The sequence below is a fragment of the Lytechinus variegatus genome, chromosome 6 (assembly GCF_018143015.1).
Source record: "Lytechinus variegatus isolate NC3 chromosome 6, Lvar_3.0, whole genome shotgun sequence".
Taxonomy (NCBI): Eukaryota; Metazoa; Echinodermata; class Echinoidea; order Temnopleuroida; family Toxopneustidae; genus Lytechinus; species Lytechinus variegatus.
Window position 1 is genome coordinate 19429777 of NC_054745.1, and position 22093 is coordinate 19451869.

The following is a 22093-nucleotide window of genomic DNA, read 5'->3' on the forward strand; positions in this document are numbered from 1 at the left end:
GACGGACGCTCTACCAACTGAGCCAACACACCGGTTGATGAATGTAAATATAAAAATATAGATATAAAAGTCGCTTTATTATACCAAAAAACCGCAATTTGCCTTGCCGATGGCTTTAAAACATGATATATATATTTTTTTATTTAAAGTCGAAATACGGAGAGGGGATGGGGTAAATTCGGAGGGCTCCCGTGGGCTTAAATAAACAAAAATAATCAAACTTTTTTTTCAGGAATCATGTTGTCTGATGTCCCATATATCTGTGTTTTCCAAGTTGATAATACAAATCAAACTGGTTTTGTAAAGTAGCGGGAATGTCGGGGAGATGCAGTATTGCCACTTTGGGGTCTCCAAAAGATATATATTAAAAAAAAAGTTAATATATGGATTGAGGTGGGGTACATTCCTCATGATTCATGTGCCGGAGCTTCATTAAACAGTAACCTGCAAAGCAATGTCTCTTGTAAATTTTCCAAGAGAAACAAATTATAGACAAATAAAACAAAATTAATAGTGTTTTACCGATACCGAAATGCATTTTACCCGTATGTATCATAGATTACGTTGTGGCAGACACACCAACAAAAGCGATACGAGAAGCCGATGGAAGCTATTGTGTTGAGATTGTGTTATCTCGAATGACATACCATTGATCGCTTTATTGTCCGATTCGTGAGTGTGACTGTGACATAGAGGTTGTTTTGGTCACGTTTTAGCGCAATATCACGTCATACATTTTGACATATTTGCCCTCTTTCTAAGCAAATTAAGACACTAATACTGTCATGAAGCATATCGATGTTTTCGCTAATATATTCTCTTTCATGTAGAATGTTGACATTTTGTATTAATTGCTGTTATTTATAAAACAGTTTAGGATTCTTGAAAAAAATACTCTGTTTTAAATTATAATTTGCATAATTTATGTAAATTAGGTAATAATAAACTAGGATATCCCAATTATTTTTAGACAATTTTCTTCCCTGTCTCACCCTAAGTCTTTATTTCCAATTTTAGGGCAGTTCTGGTGAAATATATATTCTGAATTACTTGTTTATACCATATCGACATAATATGCAAATTTATGCAAATTACTTGCTTATTTGCATAGATACAGCGTGTCTCTTTGGATGAATCTTTTTCTTTTGACTCAAGGAACATTTGTGCCAAGTGGGACATTTGTACTAAAAAATGCAGCGTTCAACCTCTTAACAAATCTACTAAATAGAAAGGGAACTATTGTACAGGCGCGGCGATTGGCTGAGCAGGATCCATAACGCTGAGCTCTCGCGCTCGGCTCTACATGTATACAGCCAGACCCATGTGGCTCTGCTTTTCTGGCTCTCGACGTGACGTTTGCAAAAAACTTCATCCCAAATCGGATCGATAGGTCGCTGTTTTGCACTTGACCGCTGAAGTGGCCGCGTCGCCGAGACGATAAGTCGCAACTATCACTCGAGTCGAAATTGGCAGTCCAACGCACCTTTCTTTAGTCGAACGAAGCGGGCAATAGGTTAACATTCTTCCACACCGGTCTGCGCTGTTTATAGAATAATAATAATACTAATAAGATAAATATTATTTCCGTTTACTAAAATCAACCGTTGAGTTAACATGCCAGGTTCTTCAATTTTAGCCAACCCATTTGAAGACAAAGATATTATAATAAAATTTGGCGTCAAATATGAACGTTCAGAAAGATTTAAAAGGTGGATGCTAGAACAACTAGAAGGTTATCAATGCCACCGTATCTTAGAGGCTGCCTGCGGCACTGGGTGAGTAAAAGGATATTTATTTAAATATTGTGTAATAATGACTGTCTGCTTTTATATGACATTCAATCCACTGATCGGAGCAATATATTTAATACCGGTGCATGAACTTGGTCACATACAGACCCAGGTTATGTACTTTGGGTAGGCCTATACAATCAAATGTTGAGGAAAGGTGTTTTAGGGTCTCTGCATCAGGCTCGTAGCCAGGAGGGGGGGGGGGCGATAGGGGCAGTCGCCCCCTCCAAATCGCCTTCCCCATCCGAAAAAGGAGGGAAAAGTAGAAAAAGTAAAGGGAGAAATGGGAAACAGGCTATAGCTTTACTGTTTTATTTTCTTTCTTTTTTGTCAAATAAAGGAGAAGTTCCCGTTGCTCTCTTAATGCCAAATTTTTGGTGACTTTTTGAATATTAAAATGCTTCATTTATTACATACATTACGTGACATAACAAATTATACATTTTGTTAGCAATTATGTCTTCATTCATTATGTCACTAAAAATCATAATTAATTGCATTCAGTGCTACTTTTGTGAAATTTAGTTTTCCCCATTCATACTGTATATAGGGCCTAATATAGAATACAGGTGTCTATGGCGGCCATTTTTAATAAAATAATATTTTTTTGCCAAACGTGTGTATTCAGAGGGTGTGTGAGGAATGTTTTGATGGGATAGAGTAAAATAAAATAAATATATATAATTCACTTGCTGATGTGCGTGTGTTGACGTGGAACATACATGGACAGATTCAGGATTAATATATATTTTTTTAATTTGCTCACAACACATATAAAATGTAACTTTTTGAGAACCCCACCCCCCCCCTCGAAAAAAAATACTGACATGTAATAAAACGAAAAAAAAAACTGTGCCCTTTTCAAAAGCTTGGATTAAAGGTATTTGCTAAGGAAAATGTTTCACTCAATTTACACCCCAACCTGAACTTAATTTGGGACACCCTCTGTATTTTCTTGATTTTTTATTTAACAGAAAAATCAATAATTAAAAGGGAGGGACGATACCCCCCCCCCTTCATGAACTGTTGTTTGTAAGACTTCTTGATGTCATGGACGGAGGAAGAGATAACTGTAAAACATGAATAATACGTCATTTTGCCAACCTTTTTTTTTAGTATCTGCAACACACGCACATGTCCTCACATTTAACACCCACACCAACTCGCTCATCCAAAACACATCAGCCAATAAAAAATCTTAAAATACCCAAAACTAAGGGCCGCTTTTTGTCTGATATATAAAAAATCACTTGTGCATCATTTTTACTGCATTTAGTACGACAGAAGTCCACCATGAGAATGACCCAAGTCCAAATGATCCAAGAAAAGTGTTTTAGACAAGACCCCCCGCCCACAAGTAACGTGCATATTAATATTCATTAAAAATGTAAACTTAAATTTGTTTCATAATGTTAAGAAAATTGAGAAACACATGTTTAAAAATATATTTCTACAGTTTACATGTATGCGTGGAAATACGTCTCTTATTTCATTTAACTTAATAATATTAATGCAACTATCGAATTTCTCAGGTAGTATACATTCAACTCTTTGGCGAGCTCACTATCATAATCTTCATGAAAACTTGGAGATGAAAATAGTTGCAATTAAAAATATCTCCACCATGAACAGATTGACTTGAACTAATAGAATTAGGAATTTATCGCACAATACACATACACACACACACTTCCAGACAAATGCAGTAAATAGAGAAAAAAAAGAGTATATGCGTAATGATAAAGTATACAAGTAATAATAAGTACGGAAATTTAAAAAATGAGAACCAGAAAAACATCAACATACTTAAAAATGATTGCAAGCTACAATTCCGGATAAGACAGAGTTTCAATATTACATTACAAAAGTGCAAGGTGTTTGATAGAGGTGATAATTTTTTTTGTCATGTCCATATGTAGTCTTCATGGAAGCAAATATACCTAAACTATACTTGACAAACACACGACCAGTCAAAATAAGATCAACCGAAGTGCGAATATTTTTCAATGATAAGCCGTTTAGACGGAAAAGGCTGTTAATTTCTTTATTGTAATCATAAACATATTATTGATATTCAGACCTGAAAAGAGAACATTATACAAAGTCTCTTTTTAGCATTCCATTAAGATTATAGTATTTCAATAAATCGACCTAATACGAGGGCGAAGCTCGAGCCTTTTTTATATTCATATCGTAATGCTGGATATTTCAAGCACTGCTGTTAATCATTAACGTCATGCAACACTAATGCGATCACGAAACGCAAACTGAAAGATATTCTAAAAAAAAAACAATTTATTGATAGCAAAACTGGAAGAAAATGACGTGTTTCTCCCTTTTATCTGCGCGTGATGAAAAGCTTTGACAATTCAGCGAGTACAAAATATGTATTTCATAATAATGATAAACGAAGAGCAACGTATCACAATGCAAACATGCAGATGAAAAAGTTATATTTGTTTTGAAAAGGATATAGATTAAGGACATTCCTGGGTAAAGTCAAGCGAGGTTCATTTTTGAAATGTGTTGGAAAGTGTATTATCATTGTGATAGCAAAGGATGGGGTATTAATCCCCATCAGTGGTATTCTTTCTCTGCGCCTGTATGCCTTTTCTCTTCGTTCGTTATTTCCATTTTCTTTTGCACCTCTGTTCTTTTTTTAGCGCGCGCCTGAGAGAGACGCCGGGGGCACATTCCACTTTGCCCCCCCCCCCCGGATGCGTCACTGCTCTTTATATCGTCAGCGTTTTTACGAACTGGCCTGGAAGCACTTTCAGCAGAAAGAATGGGTTTTGGGATAAATGCGTTTAAAGTTATCCCTTTGCTTCTTTGCTATTTTTCATAGGGTAAACATATAACCTATTGTTATATTTCTATATCATAAGTATATACTGTCCCTACGATCACTCATATATTTTTATGCACCATTACTTTTAAGGATTATCATGTAACATAAATCCCGATCGGTTGTGAATAATGAAAATTCGAACATTACATTAAGACTTGGCATCGTGGAATTGAATTTAAAATCATATTTTGATTTACAGCTAAATAAAAAAAATGAATTTAAATATTTTAAGTTTCATATTAAACAAATCCTTAGGCTCAAAATCAAACCGAATGTTCTGCTGTTCTTTATCAATAGGCCGATAAAGATTTAATTTAAATCATAATTTTATTTTTTAGTGTAAACTAACGGTAAGATTGATAATTAAAGAAAAGAATGCCATTCTCTCTAATTTACACTATTAGTGGGGATTCCTTGTTGCTCTTGGAGAAAGGCTTTCATGTCACTAGTTCGGATGACTCCCAGCAAATGGTTAACTACGCAAGACAAGTTAAAAAGGAGAAGCAAATTGAAAACTGGGGTAAGTATAATGGTTGACATTCTTGTCAGGGATAGAATAGTAATAATCTCGGAAGAACCTGCGATAAAACAGGCGATTGCAGCCTGATACATTTGCAGATTTCAGTCCATGTCAGTTAGTAGAAGAGGGCATAATGTTATTAACGTAATAATAATAATAAACTCATTTATAGAGTGCAGAATCTATTCACTAAACAATACATATATTGCACTTCATCGGTCTCTTAAAATGCTTATTATTAATTAAAATCATGTGTTTTGAGTTCGATTTAAAATTTCTTACGGGTGGTGCTTGCCTAACTTCCAGGGTGTATTGTAGAGCTTTGAGGATACGCAAGCAAATTTTCGGTTACCTTGAGTTACTTTAGTTTTAAATGATCTGTAAAGGCAGATGATTCGTTGAACTGCGCAAATTGCGACCGTGATTACGTTTTGTTTCACCTCAATGGATTTGTATTGTAACCGGGAGCTTGACTAAGAAGTAGTCTACAACTGTAGACCCACATCTGCAGTGTGTGTATCACAGCTGATTCAAGGAGTCTGCATAGCAGACTAGGTCTACTGGAGCTCGAATGGCTCGCTTCGCTCGCCCTTTCAGGCTGGTTCGTGAACCAGCTGCAGATCCCACTTCACGAGCCATTCAGAGTCTGCATTGCATAGCAGACTAACCAAGAAGTGCTTTTAGCACAATTAGCATATTGTTAATGCTATTTTCTAGAGATGTTTGTCATCGGCAGAGCAGTGACTAGATATCTCAGGAAAGCCCGTTGAACATTTGAAATGAGATCGGTACTGTAAATTGTAAATAACAGGGGACCCAATCATAATCCTTGTGGGAGGCCAAAATGCACTGGGAAATCATCAAAGTGAATTTCACCGATTACCGGCAGAGGCATTTTTCAACATCACCACTTTTTTCCAAAAAGGGCAGATAGCTCTGAGGAAGCTTGTTTTTTTATTTCTTTAAGAACATATTTTAATACAAGAGTTGCCAAAGATGTTATAGAGGAATATTTTCTCACATTTGTATAATTTGTTCCATACAATTGTAGCCTACTGTATCTAAAAGCAATGGCTCTCAAATAGAGAAAACAAGCATGCTTGAAGGGCTGCTTCTAAGGCACCAGAGAAGGGTTCTACTTGAATTTAGACCAAGTATGTCCGAAGGAAAAGTGTAACCAGTAATTAAGCAACTTTTTTCTCGTTTTTCTTTCTTCCTTTCTTTTTTCTGTTACAAGTGGGGAAGGTGGTGCTTTGCTCTGCTGACCCACCACTAAAAGGGAGTATTGGTTATATATAACATGAATAATGTGAATAAATCTCGTGTTTAACCTTGTCTCATACATGTACTGTATTTTAAAAAATAGCTTTGATCCAGTTGATAGCTCTGGGGCATCTTGATTTAAAGTGGAAAGATAATGAAAATCATAAAAATGAAAAATTGTATATCAAATTAAATGGGAAAATTAGAAGAACACGATGGTGTACATCATCTATCATGGAGCCCGAAGAAAGCCACTAAATTGATAGCTTAAAGTTCCCTCTCTGAATGCTTCAAACACGCACAATTACGTTCGCGAAATTGGCGATTTTTGATGACGGTATGAGTGTACGAGAGACGTGATTGGCTCTCTCACGTCAAGCTCCACTTCCATGCAAAATCTGTTGCGAGGATACGTTTTCTCCACACTGTCACTGAATACTTCGATCACGAAATGAAAGAAAACCCCAAAGTTTATCTAGATTTTGGATTTCCAAATTGATGATTTTGAAGATGAAGAGAATGATGATGAAGTTTCTAACTCTAGTGACGTGGAGGTAAATACGCCTATGATGTCATGAGACGGACAATTTAAATTGCATGCCGATTCGTTACCAACTCATGCAGCTGCTAGTGCTAGCTACACGTACCGCGGGCCAAAATAAATCCATGAAAATGAATTCCAGCCTGACTATCTAGACAGAGTCTCTTCCCTCTGTCAATTTACTCTAAAGAAGGAAATATAATGAAAAAAACTGTACATACAAACAAGTGAATATATCCTAACCTGAAGGCAAATCAACTCAACGAATAGCAGCAGACGATATGCACCGACGATAAACTTCACGTGGCTGGGATAAATTGTCACTCGTTCTGTTAGATATAATTTCTATCTCATTATTTTGACAAAATTACGAAACTCGGGGAAATATTTATCTATATAAAAATATTGTAACACCTCGTATTATTTTTAAATTACGATAAAACTTTTTTCGAAGCAAAAAGTTGAGGTAAATTAACATTTTTAAAATTAAAAATATCATCCCCAACATGCGTAGCTAGTATATATGTGATTGTAAAGAAACCATCCAAAATGCCGATTGAGAGCAGTGCAACACGGGCATCTACTCTCTTAGCCAAGCAATGTTTGTTTGTGATGGTTTGTTTATGTCATGTTATGTTTGTTTATTTTACAGAAATATTAAAAGCTAATTGGTTATCTCTAAGAGACGATCTCCACGGGCTTGGAACATTTGATGCAGTGTTGTGTGTTTCAAGTTCCATTATCTGTCTCATTGATGAAACACCAGAACTGGCCCTCTATCGTCAGAGTTTCGAAAATTTCAAATCAATGTTGAAACCTGGTGGGATTCTCCTAATCGACCATAGGAACATGGATGCCGTCATAGACCAAGGCACACCAGTCAACAAGCTCGTTTATTACAAGGTATAGTTTTGTACATTTTATTTCAAGGCATAGTTTGTGTATTTCTTTTACAATATAGATTTTTTTACAACTTTCGCAAAATCCATTAATTTACTTGATATTTGCTTTCCTGTTTACCCTTTATCAGTCAAGGAAACTCCCGCTTTTGCGAGAGCGACAGAATCTCGATAAACAGGGATTTGTGGTCGCATGACGTAATCTTTCAGGATCTCACCGAATAGCTTTCCTGTACAAAGTGAATGGGGTTTTTTGACATACCCTCACTAAAAAATTCATATAAAAAAGCACCACGGTGGCGGATTTTTATTTTCAAATATGTTAAAGAAAACTAAATTTCTCATCTATATTCCAAAAAATAGAATTCGCCACCGTGGTGCTTAGACGCTATTGAAGAAAGAAGACACATTTATGCTGAAAAAATGCAAGCAAAAGTTCTCGTTAGAGGAGGTTAGTCTCTGCGTTCAGCCTTTGTGCCGCGATACTCCGCTACATGTTGTAGCCGAAAGTGTGATGTGTGTGTGTGTGTACAAAGTGTGCATAGAGCTATGGTACTACCATGGACATTCCATGATCATGCTGAAAGTTATTTTGGGTACGGCATTACGTAATATATGATAAGAAAGACTCGGAAAATATATTCGTTTCTATGGTAATAACCTCTAACCAGCTCTCCGGCGGTTTAGTGCTATGGAAAATGGATATGCAGTTCTCGATAATGTTCATAATCTAAACCATTGATCTCACACCTGTTCACTGCTAGCATGGATCATGTCGAATGGAGAATGGTCATGATCATAATGACATCGTGATAATTATTCTCATCTGGGCTGGACGTTTGAGGGAAGTTTGGACATGGATCGAGCTAACAGGCAGACTTTTATAATGCACTTGATTTGGTGACCGCTAGCCCCAATACTTTGCAGTATGTATGTTTTGAAGGTGAATACAGTATACTTTTTTCCAATTTGTTGGCTTCGTCAACCAGCCAATGATTGTTTTATGACAGACCTGTATTCGGCATGTTTTGAAATTGCATATCGACTTAATAATTTCCATGACTTCCGCCGGCACTTGTAGTGAAAATAATATTATAATGAATTGATTATAGATTGTGCATCAGATCATAAGCTGAAGATGAATGCTGAGGTGGAATTAACATGAAAGTTGGATATTACGGATATGACGGTGGATCCAAAAATATGGTCTAATTACGGTACATTTAACGTCAGGATTAAGGGTAAGTGATGAACGAAAATCAAATTGAATGCTTGACAATAAATAAGAGAGAGAAAGAGAGAGAGGGGGAGAGAGAGGCACATGTTCTAAAGATAACAATTGGGACCTTTCGCAATCATCACGGACGCTAGTATTAGGGTCCCCTAACACAAAAGTTAACGCTTAATCATACACTTGGTTTTTAAGATTGATTGTGCATTACAGTCAATAGAATCAAACGTAGAAAACTGCTCTACGATCAATGCTAAGCTTTGTGTAACAGGGGGGTTACAGGCCCTACAAATCTGCTTTTCGTGTGCAAAATCCCTTTCCGCGACACCCGTACCGCATACATGCATGTATACGACTGATGGCTGGAGATATTCAAAATGCAGGACCTAAAATAGATTTATGACATGGAGAATAAAGTGGTTTTTCAAACAAATCGAGAACATATTGAGTGAGGAAAAACTTACTGAATGAAGGCTTAAATATAGATCATTACAGTCCATCGAATCGATATTACATTTAATGTGGATTATTGGTGGATCACTGGCAATTGATTTCATGGATAAGATCAACCTCTCCAGCCGAACATTTCGCATGCGTTGATATGTACACATCATAAGCGATACCTTTGAACTCGTTTCCTTTTGTTTCTTTTGTTTCTTTGTTTCTTTTGTTTACTCCTTATACACAAACGATATGCCTCTCGCACACGATGTGAGGGGCATTATGTTTTACATTCCCCAGAAATGGGGATTAGATTCAAATTCCGGGGGGACCACTTCCATTGATGAGTGGATACCAGGCACGACCATGGGGTTTCGAAAAGTACCCTAAACATGCTAAACGAGGGAAGCAATTCTTTTCCAGATTATGAAAATGCATCTCTTAACAAGTATTTGGCTTGTGAAACCCTACAAGTATTGAATATATATCCCTTATTTCAGCATTTTAAACATTGTTTTGACACCCTTATAACGTTACATAGGCCTATATACGTAACGTACCTGCCCACTCTGTCCCCTTTTACGGGTGGTCGCTACTGGTATCCACTAATCAATGGAAGTGGGCCCCCCGGGCGGCCTCTCGAGCTCTAGGAGGAGTCAAATGTGGCTTTGGAAAGTCGTCCTCAATCGGATAAATCGCTGTTACCATAGTAGCAACCAGAATTTTGCACACGAAACGCATATTGAATGTTTCCGTCGCAGATGCGAAACGAAAAAAAAATCTCATGTCACACAATTTGCATTGCAGGACTGAGTTTTACGACCATGATGACGGGCCCAAAAAGTCCCTTCCAAAGTCAACTACCGTTGTAAATAAGCGTCCGCGTCCTCAAACGAAAGGTCGGGAATGTCCAGAAGAATGCACGGTTGTATCATGGAGCTAACAGCTCTATGGTTGTATACACTCGTACACATTTTCACCGCTCTTACCGAGTGTTCGCACACATACATAAGGGTCTGAAAACAGCCGAGAAAGACGACACAGGGCGAAGGTTTTCAGTGGTGATTCACGCTTCGGTGAACGCAACTATCTCGAAAAAGGGACATTTCAAACGATCTCGGAAAAGCGGGAGTTTCCCTGACTGTTTATTTAAAATGTCAAATTGAAACGCGAATGTTGCATTACTATTCATTTTCATGTTTATATTGCCAAAAATGACAGAAAAGTTAATTGACAGGAAGTAAATTGTCGTCATTCCTGCTGACTTTCTATAATTGACTCAATAAGCGATTTTCGGTTATTACAACTAATTTAGCATTTCTCCACCTAAATCAGAAGATTAAAAGGGAAGGCATCCAGAACAATAAGCTGGTTGATATTGATCAAACGAGAATTATTAAAGCACTATACTCTAAGTGATGTTACTTTCATATCAAGTTTTCACATTTTATCGGGCGTAAAATTAAAGTATTGAAATATGCATATAACTTGGTATGGGATTGGTTGAGGTTCCCAAAAGTGCTCAAAACCGGGGTAGAGCAACTAAATTTGGATAGTATTTTTTTCACAAACTTATAATGTCTCAGACTTGAAAACTCAATTTTCAGAAATATATATTGAGTACAAATTAAGGAATAGTATATTATTATCATATGAATTGTTTTTTTTAATAACTATTCAATAGTATTTTTGTCAAAGTCAGCACTTCTGTTATATTGAATGGTGTAAGAGATGCTCCACTTGTTTGAAAATATAATAGGCCTATAGCCCATTATACGAAGGTCGGGTAAACTGGATCCGATGTTTCCAGAATTATTATAAGGAACCCATTTCTCGAACGTTCTGGTTACGCGATTGCCTGACTGGACGCGTCAACCAGGGCCCCATTGTACAAAGAGTTACGATTGATCCAATCAATCGCAACTATGGAAAGCCAGCAATGTCAACATATGAAATGCATGTTTGTTTTAAAAAAATCTAGATATGAATCCATATCCATAAATTCATTGATTTCTTGACAATTTAAAGTGTTCTCTTTTTGATTACAAAGGACATTTTGCAAATTTCCTGTAGAAAAAATTATGACACTGATGGATTTCCATAGAGTTCCGATTGCCTGGATCAATCGTAACTCTTTGTACAACGGGGCCCAAATGTAATCATGGTAATGGGCCATTTATTATTTCATAATCGAGTTCGATAAAATTTTGATTTTTTTTCGAATCATCTTTGTATTCCGATTTACTTCATTATGAAATACATGTATTTGTATCGTACATATCTATATACTTTATTTTGAATGAAAATGGTAAATTCTGACAAAATTGACATTAAATATGATGATCATTAGTCAATTATGTCCAGTTTGTTCCCCCTTTTTCCTTTTCTGTAGCACAATACCATTGCTAATATGGAGTCCCAGCTTCTTACATATGAAGGAAACCCGTTTGCTGCAAATATCTCATATGATATGATCCAGGAACACAGTGATCGACAGGATTCTCTTCTATCCAAGGGGATCGTTGAAAGGTAAGGGGCAACGAACGTAGAGGGCGTCAAAACTTTACAGTGTACATAGCACTGATCAGAGATCAGTGGTACATAGTCATTATTAACGCCCTCTATGTTCGTTGGCAAGAGGATCGGTTTGGTGGTGGATCTAAAGGCTTTTCTCCGAGCTCCTTCAAATCGTAATAATATTCTGCCAGATTATTGTTTGAAATATACATTTATCATATTAGTTTGATATAAATTATCGTTGTTAATCCGAACAGTCAAATCAGTCAATTTTGGTCAAAAAACGATTTTGGGATTTTGGCAGAAACTATGTGCGGATTTTCAGGGCGATGCTATGCATTGTTTGATGAATTACGCAAATCCCATTGGATTCCTGTACTGTAGAAAAGCAAATAACAGCTGCGCGCACATGATATGGAAATGCGCGGTTGGCCAAACCGTCGTATCGTCGCTACAATAATTTTGCACGTGACAAGGCGCTACGACGTTTTGACTGATCGCGGTCAGTGTTCTTGTATCCCCTATTGCCTTTTTTGTACAGGTACAGCTGAAACTGCTCAAACCATAATTACAAGCATGAAGCTCTTTTGCAATATTTTAATCAATGTCAAACAATTGTCTTGATCTTCCACCAATGTATTTCTTTAGCAAATATTCGCCGCCGTATCAACGAAGTGGCACACGCGACCGTTAATGCGCAAATAAAGATTTTTTTTTCATTTTCAACTGCCCATTGGCAAACAATTGTCAAGTTTAACAGAATAATAAATGCACAAATCAAGGGCTAGGCATCTGCTCCAGATCTGCCTTCAATGTTAAAAAATTATCGAACGAACATCTAATCTTAACATAGCAGTGTTTCAAACACAAGCATGACAAGTGTCATTTTGTGGAAAATTAACTTCAGCGCGCGTAAGAACGTCGCGCATCTGTGTCCCCTTTTAGGGATTATATTTACAAAGGATTTGGAGGCTAGTGTCGTTTTTATCAATTCAATTATCTCATGAATTACAGAGAATGAGGTTCTAAATTTTCGTGACATGATAGACCATCTCCAGATGATACTAAAACTGAAAGGCACATTATTTTGGAACGTTGTGCCTCTTCGTGTGTGTGTTGTAAGGCTAGGGAATAAAGTGTGTATTTTGTAGTAAACTTTAAATATGGTTTTCTGTAAATTGGGTTTGCACCGTCGTATGTGAAATACCACAGTTTGGATTGCGGCCGAAGCTGTATAGTGTGTCCCACAAAAAACGAAACCGCGATGTATCGATGAGTTATTATGCCTTAATCGCCAATGCAATAGACAAATGACCGATCATTGTAAAACTGAGAGTCTCCTCTTTCGTTTGTAATAACTTAGATTATTCCGAATTCATGCATGACTGAGCAAAAACAATTTGAAGAAAGGAAACCAAAAAGTCACTTGGCAGGCGGTATTTTAATTTTCCAAAAGAAAATCACATTTAAAAAATCAATATCTGCTCTAACGGACAAGAATTAACAAAGTTATGCTGTTTGAAAAAAAAAGGCTTGAATTCCAATAATTTCCTTTATAGTCTAGGGAAAATAACTGACTTTGTTGGTCAACCCCAAACAAATAGCAATATATTTTTTTTGACTAAAGTCTACAAAATGACATACTAAAATGCAAGGAAATCCCAGTAGTAATACAAAATGGTTGCCATCATAATACGTGTACATGTTTATTGTTAGTAGTAGAACTAGTATACAAAGCCTGATCTGATCAAAGCCCTTTCAAACAATTATGATTAAAGCACTAAACTCTTACCAGTGTTATATCTTACCATAGGTTTTGATTTAAAATTATAATATAAGACTTCATATCTCTCTACACTGTAAAAAATGAAGTGCTAATTTAGCACTCACGGTGCTCGTATAGTGACTGCACTACGAGTGTTGATTTATGAGTTCAAATTTAAACGAGAAAATCTGCACTCGTAGTGCAGTCACTATGCAAGATGTAGGTGTTAAATTAGCTCTTCATCTTTTACAGTATATGTCGACATAATAAACGTATTAAGTTGACATGGAAAGATAAAGTATCTCGTCATTTCGACATATCATATAACTTTTTATATAATTGGACTTGACAAGAAAACGTATCTTGCCATGTCAACATGCAATTTTTGAAAAGTCGACTTGGCAAGATACACGTAACGTACTTCGCCATGTCGACATGATAAGCTTATTAAGTCGACTTGGCAAGATAATATTTCTCGCTATGTTGACATATCATATAACTTTTTATAATTGGACTTTGCAAGATAACGTTTCTCGCCATGTCAACATGCAATTTTTTTTTTAAAGTCGCCTTGAATTTCCGGGGGGGGGGGCGGAACAGTCCCCGGTGGTAAAATATGGGGATAATATTTTTCTTAAAGTAGTTGTAATGGGCCCATATTGCCCTTTGGGTTATTGTTATAGTACACTGTGGTCTCGTATCATTTGACCTTTTGACCCTCTCGATGGAATTTGATCTCACTATATCCTGATCAAGTCAAGCTTAGCTTATAGTGGCAACCCCTGCAACCTTCTAATAATTGATGTTTTAATAGAAAATGCATTTTTTTGGGGTATGTTTTGCTTGTCAGTTATATGTATATTATTATTGTATTTTCTTTGTTATGTTCATGAAAAAGTGTTGCCGAAACCAATAAATGAAAAAAATGAAAATAATTTTACACGCCGCAGACTATCAGACAAGCAAACTATTAACGGACCCGCGGACTATCGGGCTGTAGCGTAAAATTCACGTTCTAAAAAACTTTATGTGAAATATTTCGATCTATTTCTTTTATTTCGTTTTGTTTACCCAGGGTAACCCCATCAGTGGACTAAGCACTGTTTTTCTTAGGGGCCCTGCATACAAGTAACAAAAGCATACATATATTAACAAGTACAAACAATTAAAAGGTATTAAACAAGGAAGAAAAAGTGTTCAAAGAGACCAGCAACCTGCAGGACATACACACAGACATACTGAAATGAATGTGTGTATGCAGGTATCTGAGCATCATCTTCATAGCCTCATACTTCACACACCCATAAGTCAATATTAGTAAAATTATCTGATCAACAAATTTACACTGTGTATCTATCTTTTTGCTTTTGGTAATAAACTCTACCTTGCTTTTCTTAATTGGGATACCTGCTTTGTGCCGGTTGATTTTAACGTACCATTATACTTAAATCTTACTCCCAAATAGATAGAACTATTCACAACCTGCAAAACTTCACCACTTATGTTGAACAAATTTTCTCACCGTCCCTCTGGAAAATGTATCGATTGTATAACCATGATAACGATTGTCTTGCTAGTAATTACGCCTAATTGCCACTTCTAGCAATAATCTTTAACTGCATTTAACATGTTTAAAGCAGATTGGAGCTGGTTTGGTTTAGAATGATAATGGCGTCTGCATACAACAAACAATGCAATCCAGAACCTTACTGCGTATCTTTATCTTCAGGCCAAATGTCGTTGACCTTTGCCAGCTCTACAGGATCAAAGGTCAAAACTAATAAAACTTACATGTTTTTCAAGAATATCAGGATGCACCTAAAACCAATGTCAGTTTTTGCATCATGGCCATATTCATCATGAAATAATGATGCTAAACATCAATTTTCTGAAATTTAGTGGTCGTTGAGCTTAAGGTCATTGACATCTGGAGGTCAGCAGTGGTGAAATCTAAATTACATTCTTATTTAAAATAAAGCTTATGGTAAGATAAAGTTATAGCCATAATCATAGTTTTTAAAGTGCTATGATCAGACCAGTCCTTGCACTATTCTTACGATGGCCGCCATATGGGGTTTATGCAAACTACGGAAATAGAATTAATGTTTCGAAGAGACATAACTTTTGTTTCTTCACCATTTTCTGCCATTTAGCTATCAACTTAAAAAGCAGATGTTGAATTTGTTTAGACATGGGATTTCCTTTTTATACGCCCGTCCTAGACGGGACGTATTACGGTTTCAAGCTCGGTTTCCGTCCGTCTATACTGTCCGTCCGTTAACTTTTCCTTGTAAGTGCGATAATTGTCGCGTGACTTAACCTAGGCTAATATAATTTAGTGTGTATGATATTAGTTTGTATCCCAGGAAGCCTATTATTTTTTTTCAGTTTGAAAGGTCAAAGGTCAAGGTCACAGGGACATGTTTTCATCTAACCCTTCTGCAGTCCTTGTATACGCAATAACTGCAGTTTTACTTAATGTAGGCTTATATTATTTGGTGTGTATGGTACTAGCGTCAATCCCAGGAAGCCCTTCATTTTGAGGTCAGAAGATCAAAGGTCAAGGTCACAGTGACACGTTTTCTTCTAACCCTTCTGTGGTCCTTGTAAACGCAATAACTGCAGTTTTACTTAACCTATAGGCTCATATTATTTAATGTGTATGATACTTGCATAGATCCAGGGAAGCCTAATGATTTTGATGTCAAAAGATCAACGGTCAAGGTCACACGGACATGTTTTCATGTTACCCTTCTTAAATCCTTGTAAATGCAATCACTTTAGTTTTACTTAACCTAAGCTCATATAATTTGGTGTGTATGATACTAGCATAGAATCTAACAATTCTATACATTAATTCTAAGGTCAGAAGTTTAAAAGTGAATTTGCCACCTTCCACTTTTCTTGCTTGACCAATAACTCCATTTTCCGCGTTACAGACGGGCGTATTATGTGCTCGCCTTGGCGACTCTCTTGTTGAAATCTTGAAAACCCCGCCAAATGGATGCGAAATATTGAACCTGGATATTGTACCAGCTGAAACAATAGATTCTAAGCTTTACAATGGCTGGTCATTTGTCTATTGTACTCGTGATTAAGTTACATTATGATAAATCATCGCTCGGTTTCTTTTTTTGTGGGGTGCATTATATATATATATATATATATATGTGTATATATATATGTGTGTGTGTGTGTATGTGTGTGTGTGTACAGCTTTACATGTACAACAGCTTTTTGGCAAATCTTTTTTTTTTAATATTGTAAAGAAATGGGTGAAGAGAACAATGGTAGGCGTAGCTTCAATCCAAAAAGCTGTTGTACATGTAAACCTTTACACATTTGTATTTCTTCTCTTCAATTTTCCCAAAGGGTAGATAGCTCTGGGGAACGTTCATTGAAGCTACGTCTACAATTGTTCTCTTCACCCTTTTTTTACAATATTTAAATTAAAAAAAAGAGTTGCCAAAAAGCTGTTGTAAATGTAAAGCTTTACACATTTGTATTTCTTCTCTCATACGTGTACTGTATCAAAGCAATAGCTTTGATCCAGCTGAGGCATGGCGGCTTGTCATTGTTCAAAACTCACCTTCACCCGACAAAGGAAAATATAATTGGTATAGTGTCGAAAAATCTGTCTATCTGACGGTAAGTCGGATCGGGCTCAGCCTAGCAACTAACCTGTGGTCTAGTGGTCAAGGCACCGGCGTTCAAACCTGGGGGCCCGGGTTCGATTCCCGGCAGAGACATTTTTTCGGCATCACCAATTTTTCCAAAGGGTAGATAGCTCTGGGGAACCTTGATTGAAGCTACGCCTACCATTGTTCTCTTCACCCATTTCTTTACAATATATATATATATATATATATATATACAATGCATATACTCTCTGGATTAACCTCGATTAATTGACAAAAATGCATTGTTTTGCTATTTAATGTGTGTAGCCTGACTGTAGAACAATATTTCGGCCTGCCTGCATTACCAATAGCAAGGCTGAAAGAAAATAATGTTAAAAGAAGTTTCCAGAAAATAAGTTATAATCCGACTGACATATCCTATGTATTATTACAATGTGAACATATATTTTACAAAATGTTAATTTCAGTTTTTCTTCATGATATTTTTAAATGAATTATACAGAGTGACGATCCCTTTGCAAGCAATTCGGACGCAGAAATTTACAAGTCTTCTAAAAGAGATTTTCGGGGAAGATTGTGAATACAACACGTTTGCCGATTTCAAGTCATGTGGAGAGGTGGATTTACCGGCATATTATCAATATGTCTTCCGCAAATCAACATGAATCAGTAATCAGTTTACCTTGTGCCAGGGGCGGATCCAGGATTTTCCAGAGGGGGGGGGGGATTTTTCTCAGAGGAAATTTTTTACAATCCCGCCCCCCTGTTGCACCCACAAATATAATAACACTTTTCCCACAAATGTAATAACGCCCACAAATATAATAACACTTTACCCACAAATGTAATAATTTCACCCACAAATGTAATAATGCACTTTACCCACAAATGTAATATTTTTTGATCGCCCACAAATGTAATAATGACTTTACCCACAAATGTAACAAATTTGAAGGGATTTTTGGCGAATCCGTTCTAAACTAAAATCCTATAGTAATGCCTTCATATAGCACAAAGTGCAAAGTCTTTCTTGGAGATAAGTCCAAAGTCCTTTTCCAGACCCGGTTGTTTAAAAAACTATTATATAAGTCCAAAGTCTTTTTTCCAGACCCGGTTGTTTAAAAAAATATTATGTCAGTCCAGAGTCTTTTTTCCAGACCCGGGTGTTTAAAAAACTTATGATTTAAGTTCAAAGTCTTTTTCCAGACCCGGTTATTTCAAGAAAATTACAATATAAGTCCAAACTAAGATACGATAACGATATTCCAGTGGAATGAAAATGAGAATCGAGCTTAGTCTTTCCTCCAGACCCAGCTAATTAAGACTGGTGGAATTATTGTCTCTGTTGTTGTTTGCAACTTTTACGGCTTATATTGTGGATATATGCACTAAGAGTGAATTGAGAATCAAGCGTAGTCTTTTCTCCAGACCCGGTTACTTAAAACTAAAAACTAAACCCTATAGTAATGCGTTCAAATAGCACAAAAGTTCAAAGTCTTTTTTTCCAGACCTGGTTGTTAAACAAATTATAAGATATGTCCAAAGTCTTTTTTCAGACCCGGTTGTTTAACAAACTACAATATTAGTCCACGCTAAGATACAATAATGATATTCCAGTGAAATAAAAATGAAAATCGAGCTTAGTCTTTTCTCCAGACCTGGTTACTTAAAACTAAAACTAAACCCTATAGTAATGCGTTCATATAGCACAAAAGTGGAATTTTTTTCCAGACCCGGTTAATCAAAAAATTTAAATATAAGTCCAAAGTCTTTTTCCAGACCCAGTTTTTAAACAAATTATACAATATGTCCAAAGTATTTTTTCAGACCCGGTTATTTAAAAAAATTGTTATATAAGTCCAAACTAAGATATGATGATATTCCGGTGGAATAAAAAAAAATGAGAATCGAGCTTAGTCTTTTCTCCAGACCCAGTTAATTAAGACTGGTGGAATTAATGTCTGTAGTTGTTTCAACTTATTTGGTGTATTATTGTAAATATATGCGCTAAGAGTAAATTGAGAATCAAGCGTAGTCTTTATCCAGACCTGGTTACTTAAAACTAATAAATACACCCAATAATAATGCACTCATGTAGCACAAAAATGCAAAGTCTTTTCTCTCGACCCGGTTACTTAAAACTAAAAACTAAACCCTATATTAATGCATTCATATAGCGCAAAGACATTTCTCGGGTTATTCAAAACATTCATCAAATCTTTTTAAAAAGACCACACAATCTATTAATGTTGAATAACATGAAAATAAAGTGTAGACATTCATCCAGACCAGATTATTTCAAAATAAGAAATGATTGAAAAAAAAAAGATCCTACACTCTTGGTAATGTTGAATTCCATGAAAATATAGCATGATAGTCTTTCCTCCAAACCCAGTTATTCAAAATTATGAATTACAGTGAAACCTGTCTATAGTGACCACCCGAAGGAAACACAATATGTGGCCTTTATAGACAGGTGGCTGCTATAGACAGGTGCTTATACACACAATCTGCCTCCATGGGAAGCAGCGGTTTTAGTGGTCACTATAGGCAGTTGACAACTATAGACAGGTGGCAACTAACCCAGATTTGACTGTACATTTTAAAAACAGTATAAAGACCCCATAATCTTATTAATGCTGGATAACATGGACATATACATGTAGCGTAGTCTTTCAGCCCGACCCAGTTTTATTTTTCAAAATAACGCTAATGGAAATAATAAAAAAATCAAAATCTAAGACCAAACAATCTTTCAACCTAAGAACATGTTTTAAAAAGAGGTTTAGAGCGTTGTGTTTAGTCTGGACCTAATCATTAAAACAAATACGCAAAAAAATATTCTAACATAAGACCCTATCATATTCTTATTCTTGTGGAATAACGCGAGTTTTGAAACGTACTCTTTTCTCCAGACCTGGCTATTTAAAAAATGAATTTAAAAATCTTCAAATCTAAGACCAATCTTCTAGAGTTACACCCAGTAAAGAAATATGTCTTTATCCCACACCCAAAGCAAACATCCTTTCTCCAGACTTGGTTATTATTTGAAAAAAATGAAATAATTTTTACAAATATTCTAAAACAAAGACTCAATAATCTTATTACTGTGGAATAACACGAAGACCGATTGTCGAAGATCGACTTTCCTCCAGACACAATTATTTAAAAAATAAAAAATCAATAAAACCCAACCCCCCAACAACGAATCTAAGAACCAATAATCCTCCAAATTAAGAACATGCATGCAAAAAAGCCCATGTTTAGAGCGTTGACTTTATTCCAGACCCATTCATTTAAAAATAATTTAAACAATAGACTTAGTCTTTCTTCTAGACCCGGTTATTTAAAAGACAAACAAATATTGAAAAAAATAACAGCTAAGACCAGTCTTCAAAATTAAACCCAGTATAAATGTTTGGGCTTAGAGTAATGTCTTTATCCCTCACCCAGTTCTCTTAAAAATACAAATTAAGCGAAACATTAATCTTAAAACTTAGACCCCAACATCTTCCAAACTATAAAACCCTTCTGATTACACATACTTAATTTGACCAGGCCAGCTTATTAAAAAAACAACAGAACAACAAAACAAACATTTAAAATCAAGACCCACTTATAGCCTAAGATCCTGTAATAAATAATGTATTTAAACATTCACTTTCTCTTCCAGGCAAAGAAATTTATAATTAAAAAAAAACATTAAAACTTGGAGCAATTCATGAAAGAAGTTGTCTGACGTTTAATCCGACAAGTCCCATTTTATCCGACACTTACCATGGAAGCACTGCATCTTAGCCAATCAACATCAAGGTCGGACATAAATGTTGATGAAATACTCCCACAATTATCTTATTCATGTTGAACAGGCAAGAGAATAAGATTGAGTTTTAGTTATGAAAATTTCATTTATCTTATATTTGAAAATGACAAGGTATGGAATAAAGAAAACTCTCTAAACTTTTATTTATTGAAGGTTATTAGTTTGAAGGATAGTTGGGTCTTAGATTCTGTTCTTGTTTTTATTATTACTTTTTGCTATTTTGAAATAATTGGGTCTGGAGAAAGACTACACCATATTTCCATGCTATTCAATGTTGATAAGATTACAGGGTCTTTGTTTTGTTGTTGGCTGTTGTTGTGTTTTTTATGATTTTTATAACTGGGTCTGGAGGAAAGACCACGCTATATTTCCATGTGATTCAACATAAATAGGATCGTGGGTCTTTGTTTGCTTTTCTTTTTTTATTATTACTAATTTATTATTATTATTCATCATGTATTATTTGAAAGATCTGGGTCTGGATGAGACTATTCTATATTTCCATGTTATTAAACATTAATAAGAGAGTTGTGTTACTTTTTGACTGATTCCACCAGTTTTAAGTAACTGGGTCTGGAGAAAAGACTTTGCTCGATTCTCATTTCTATTCCACTAGAATATCATTATCGTATGTTAGTTTGGACCTATATCATAATTTTTGAAATAAACAGGTATGGAAAAGACTTTGGACTTATATCATAATATTTTAAACAACCGGGTCTAGAAAAAAAGACTGGACTTATATAATAATTTTTTAATTAACCGGGTCTGGAAAAAAGACTTTGGACTTATCCCCAAGAAAGACTTTGCACTT

General features: G+C 35.8%; 1 protein-coding gene across 1 annotated transcript; it reads left to right on the plus strand.

The window, feature by feature from the left end:
* The first annotated feature begins 1614 nt into the window (after positions 1–1614).
* Positions 1615–18121, plus strand: LOC121417620 (glycine N-methyltransferase-like). The gene is made up of 5 exons (XM_041611356.1): positions 1615–1775; positions 5043–5158; positions 7615–7865; positions 11926–12062; positions 17959–18121. Exons 1-5 carry the CDS (start codon positions 1615–1617, stop codon positions 18119–18121), a joined length of 828 nt encoding a protein of 275 aa, XP_041467290.1.
* The last annotated feature ends 3972 nt before the right edge of the window (positions 18122–22093 follow it).

What these genes read in the sequence shown, in the direction of transcription:
- LOC121417620 (XM_041611356.1), top strand. Translation starts at nt 1,615, where the DNA reads ATGCCAGGTTCTTCAATTTTAGCCAACCCATTTGAAGACAAAGATATT. An exon ending in GAAGCAAATTGAAAACTGGG is followed by an intron (nt 5,159 to 7,614) that starts GTAAGTATAATG and finishes TTTATTTTACAG; the next exon opens with AAATATTAAAAGCTAATTGG. An exon ending in TCCAAGGGGATCGTTGAAAG is followed by an intron (nt 12,063 to 17,958) that starts GTAAGGGGCAAC and finishes TGAATTATACAG; the next exon opens with AGTGACGATCCCTTTGCAAG.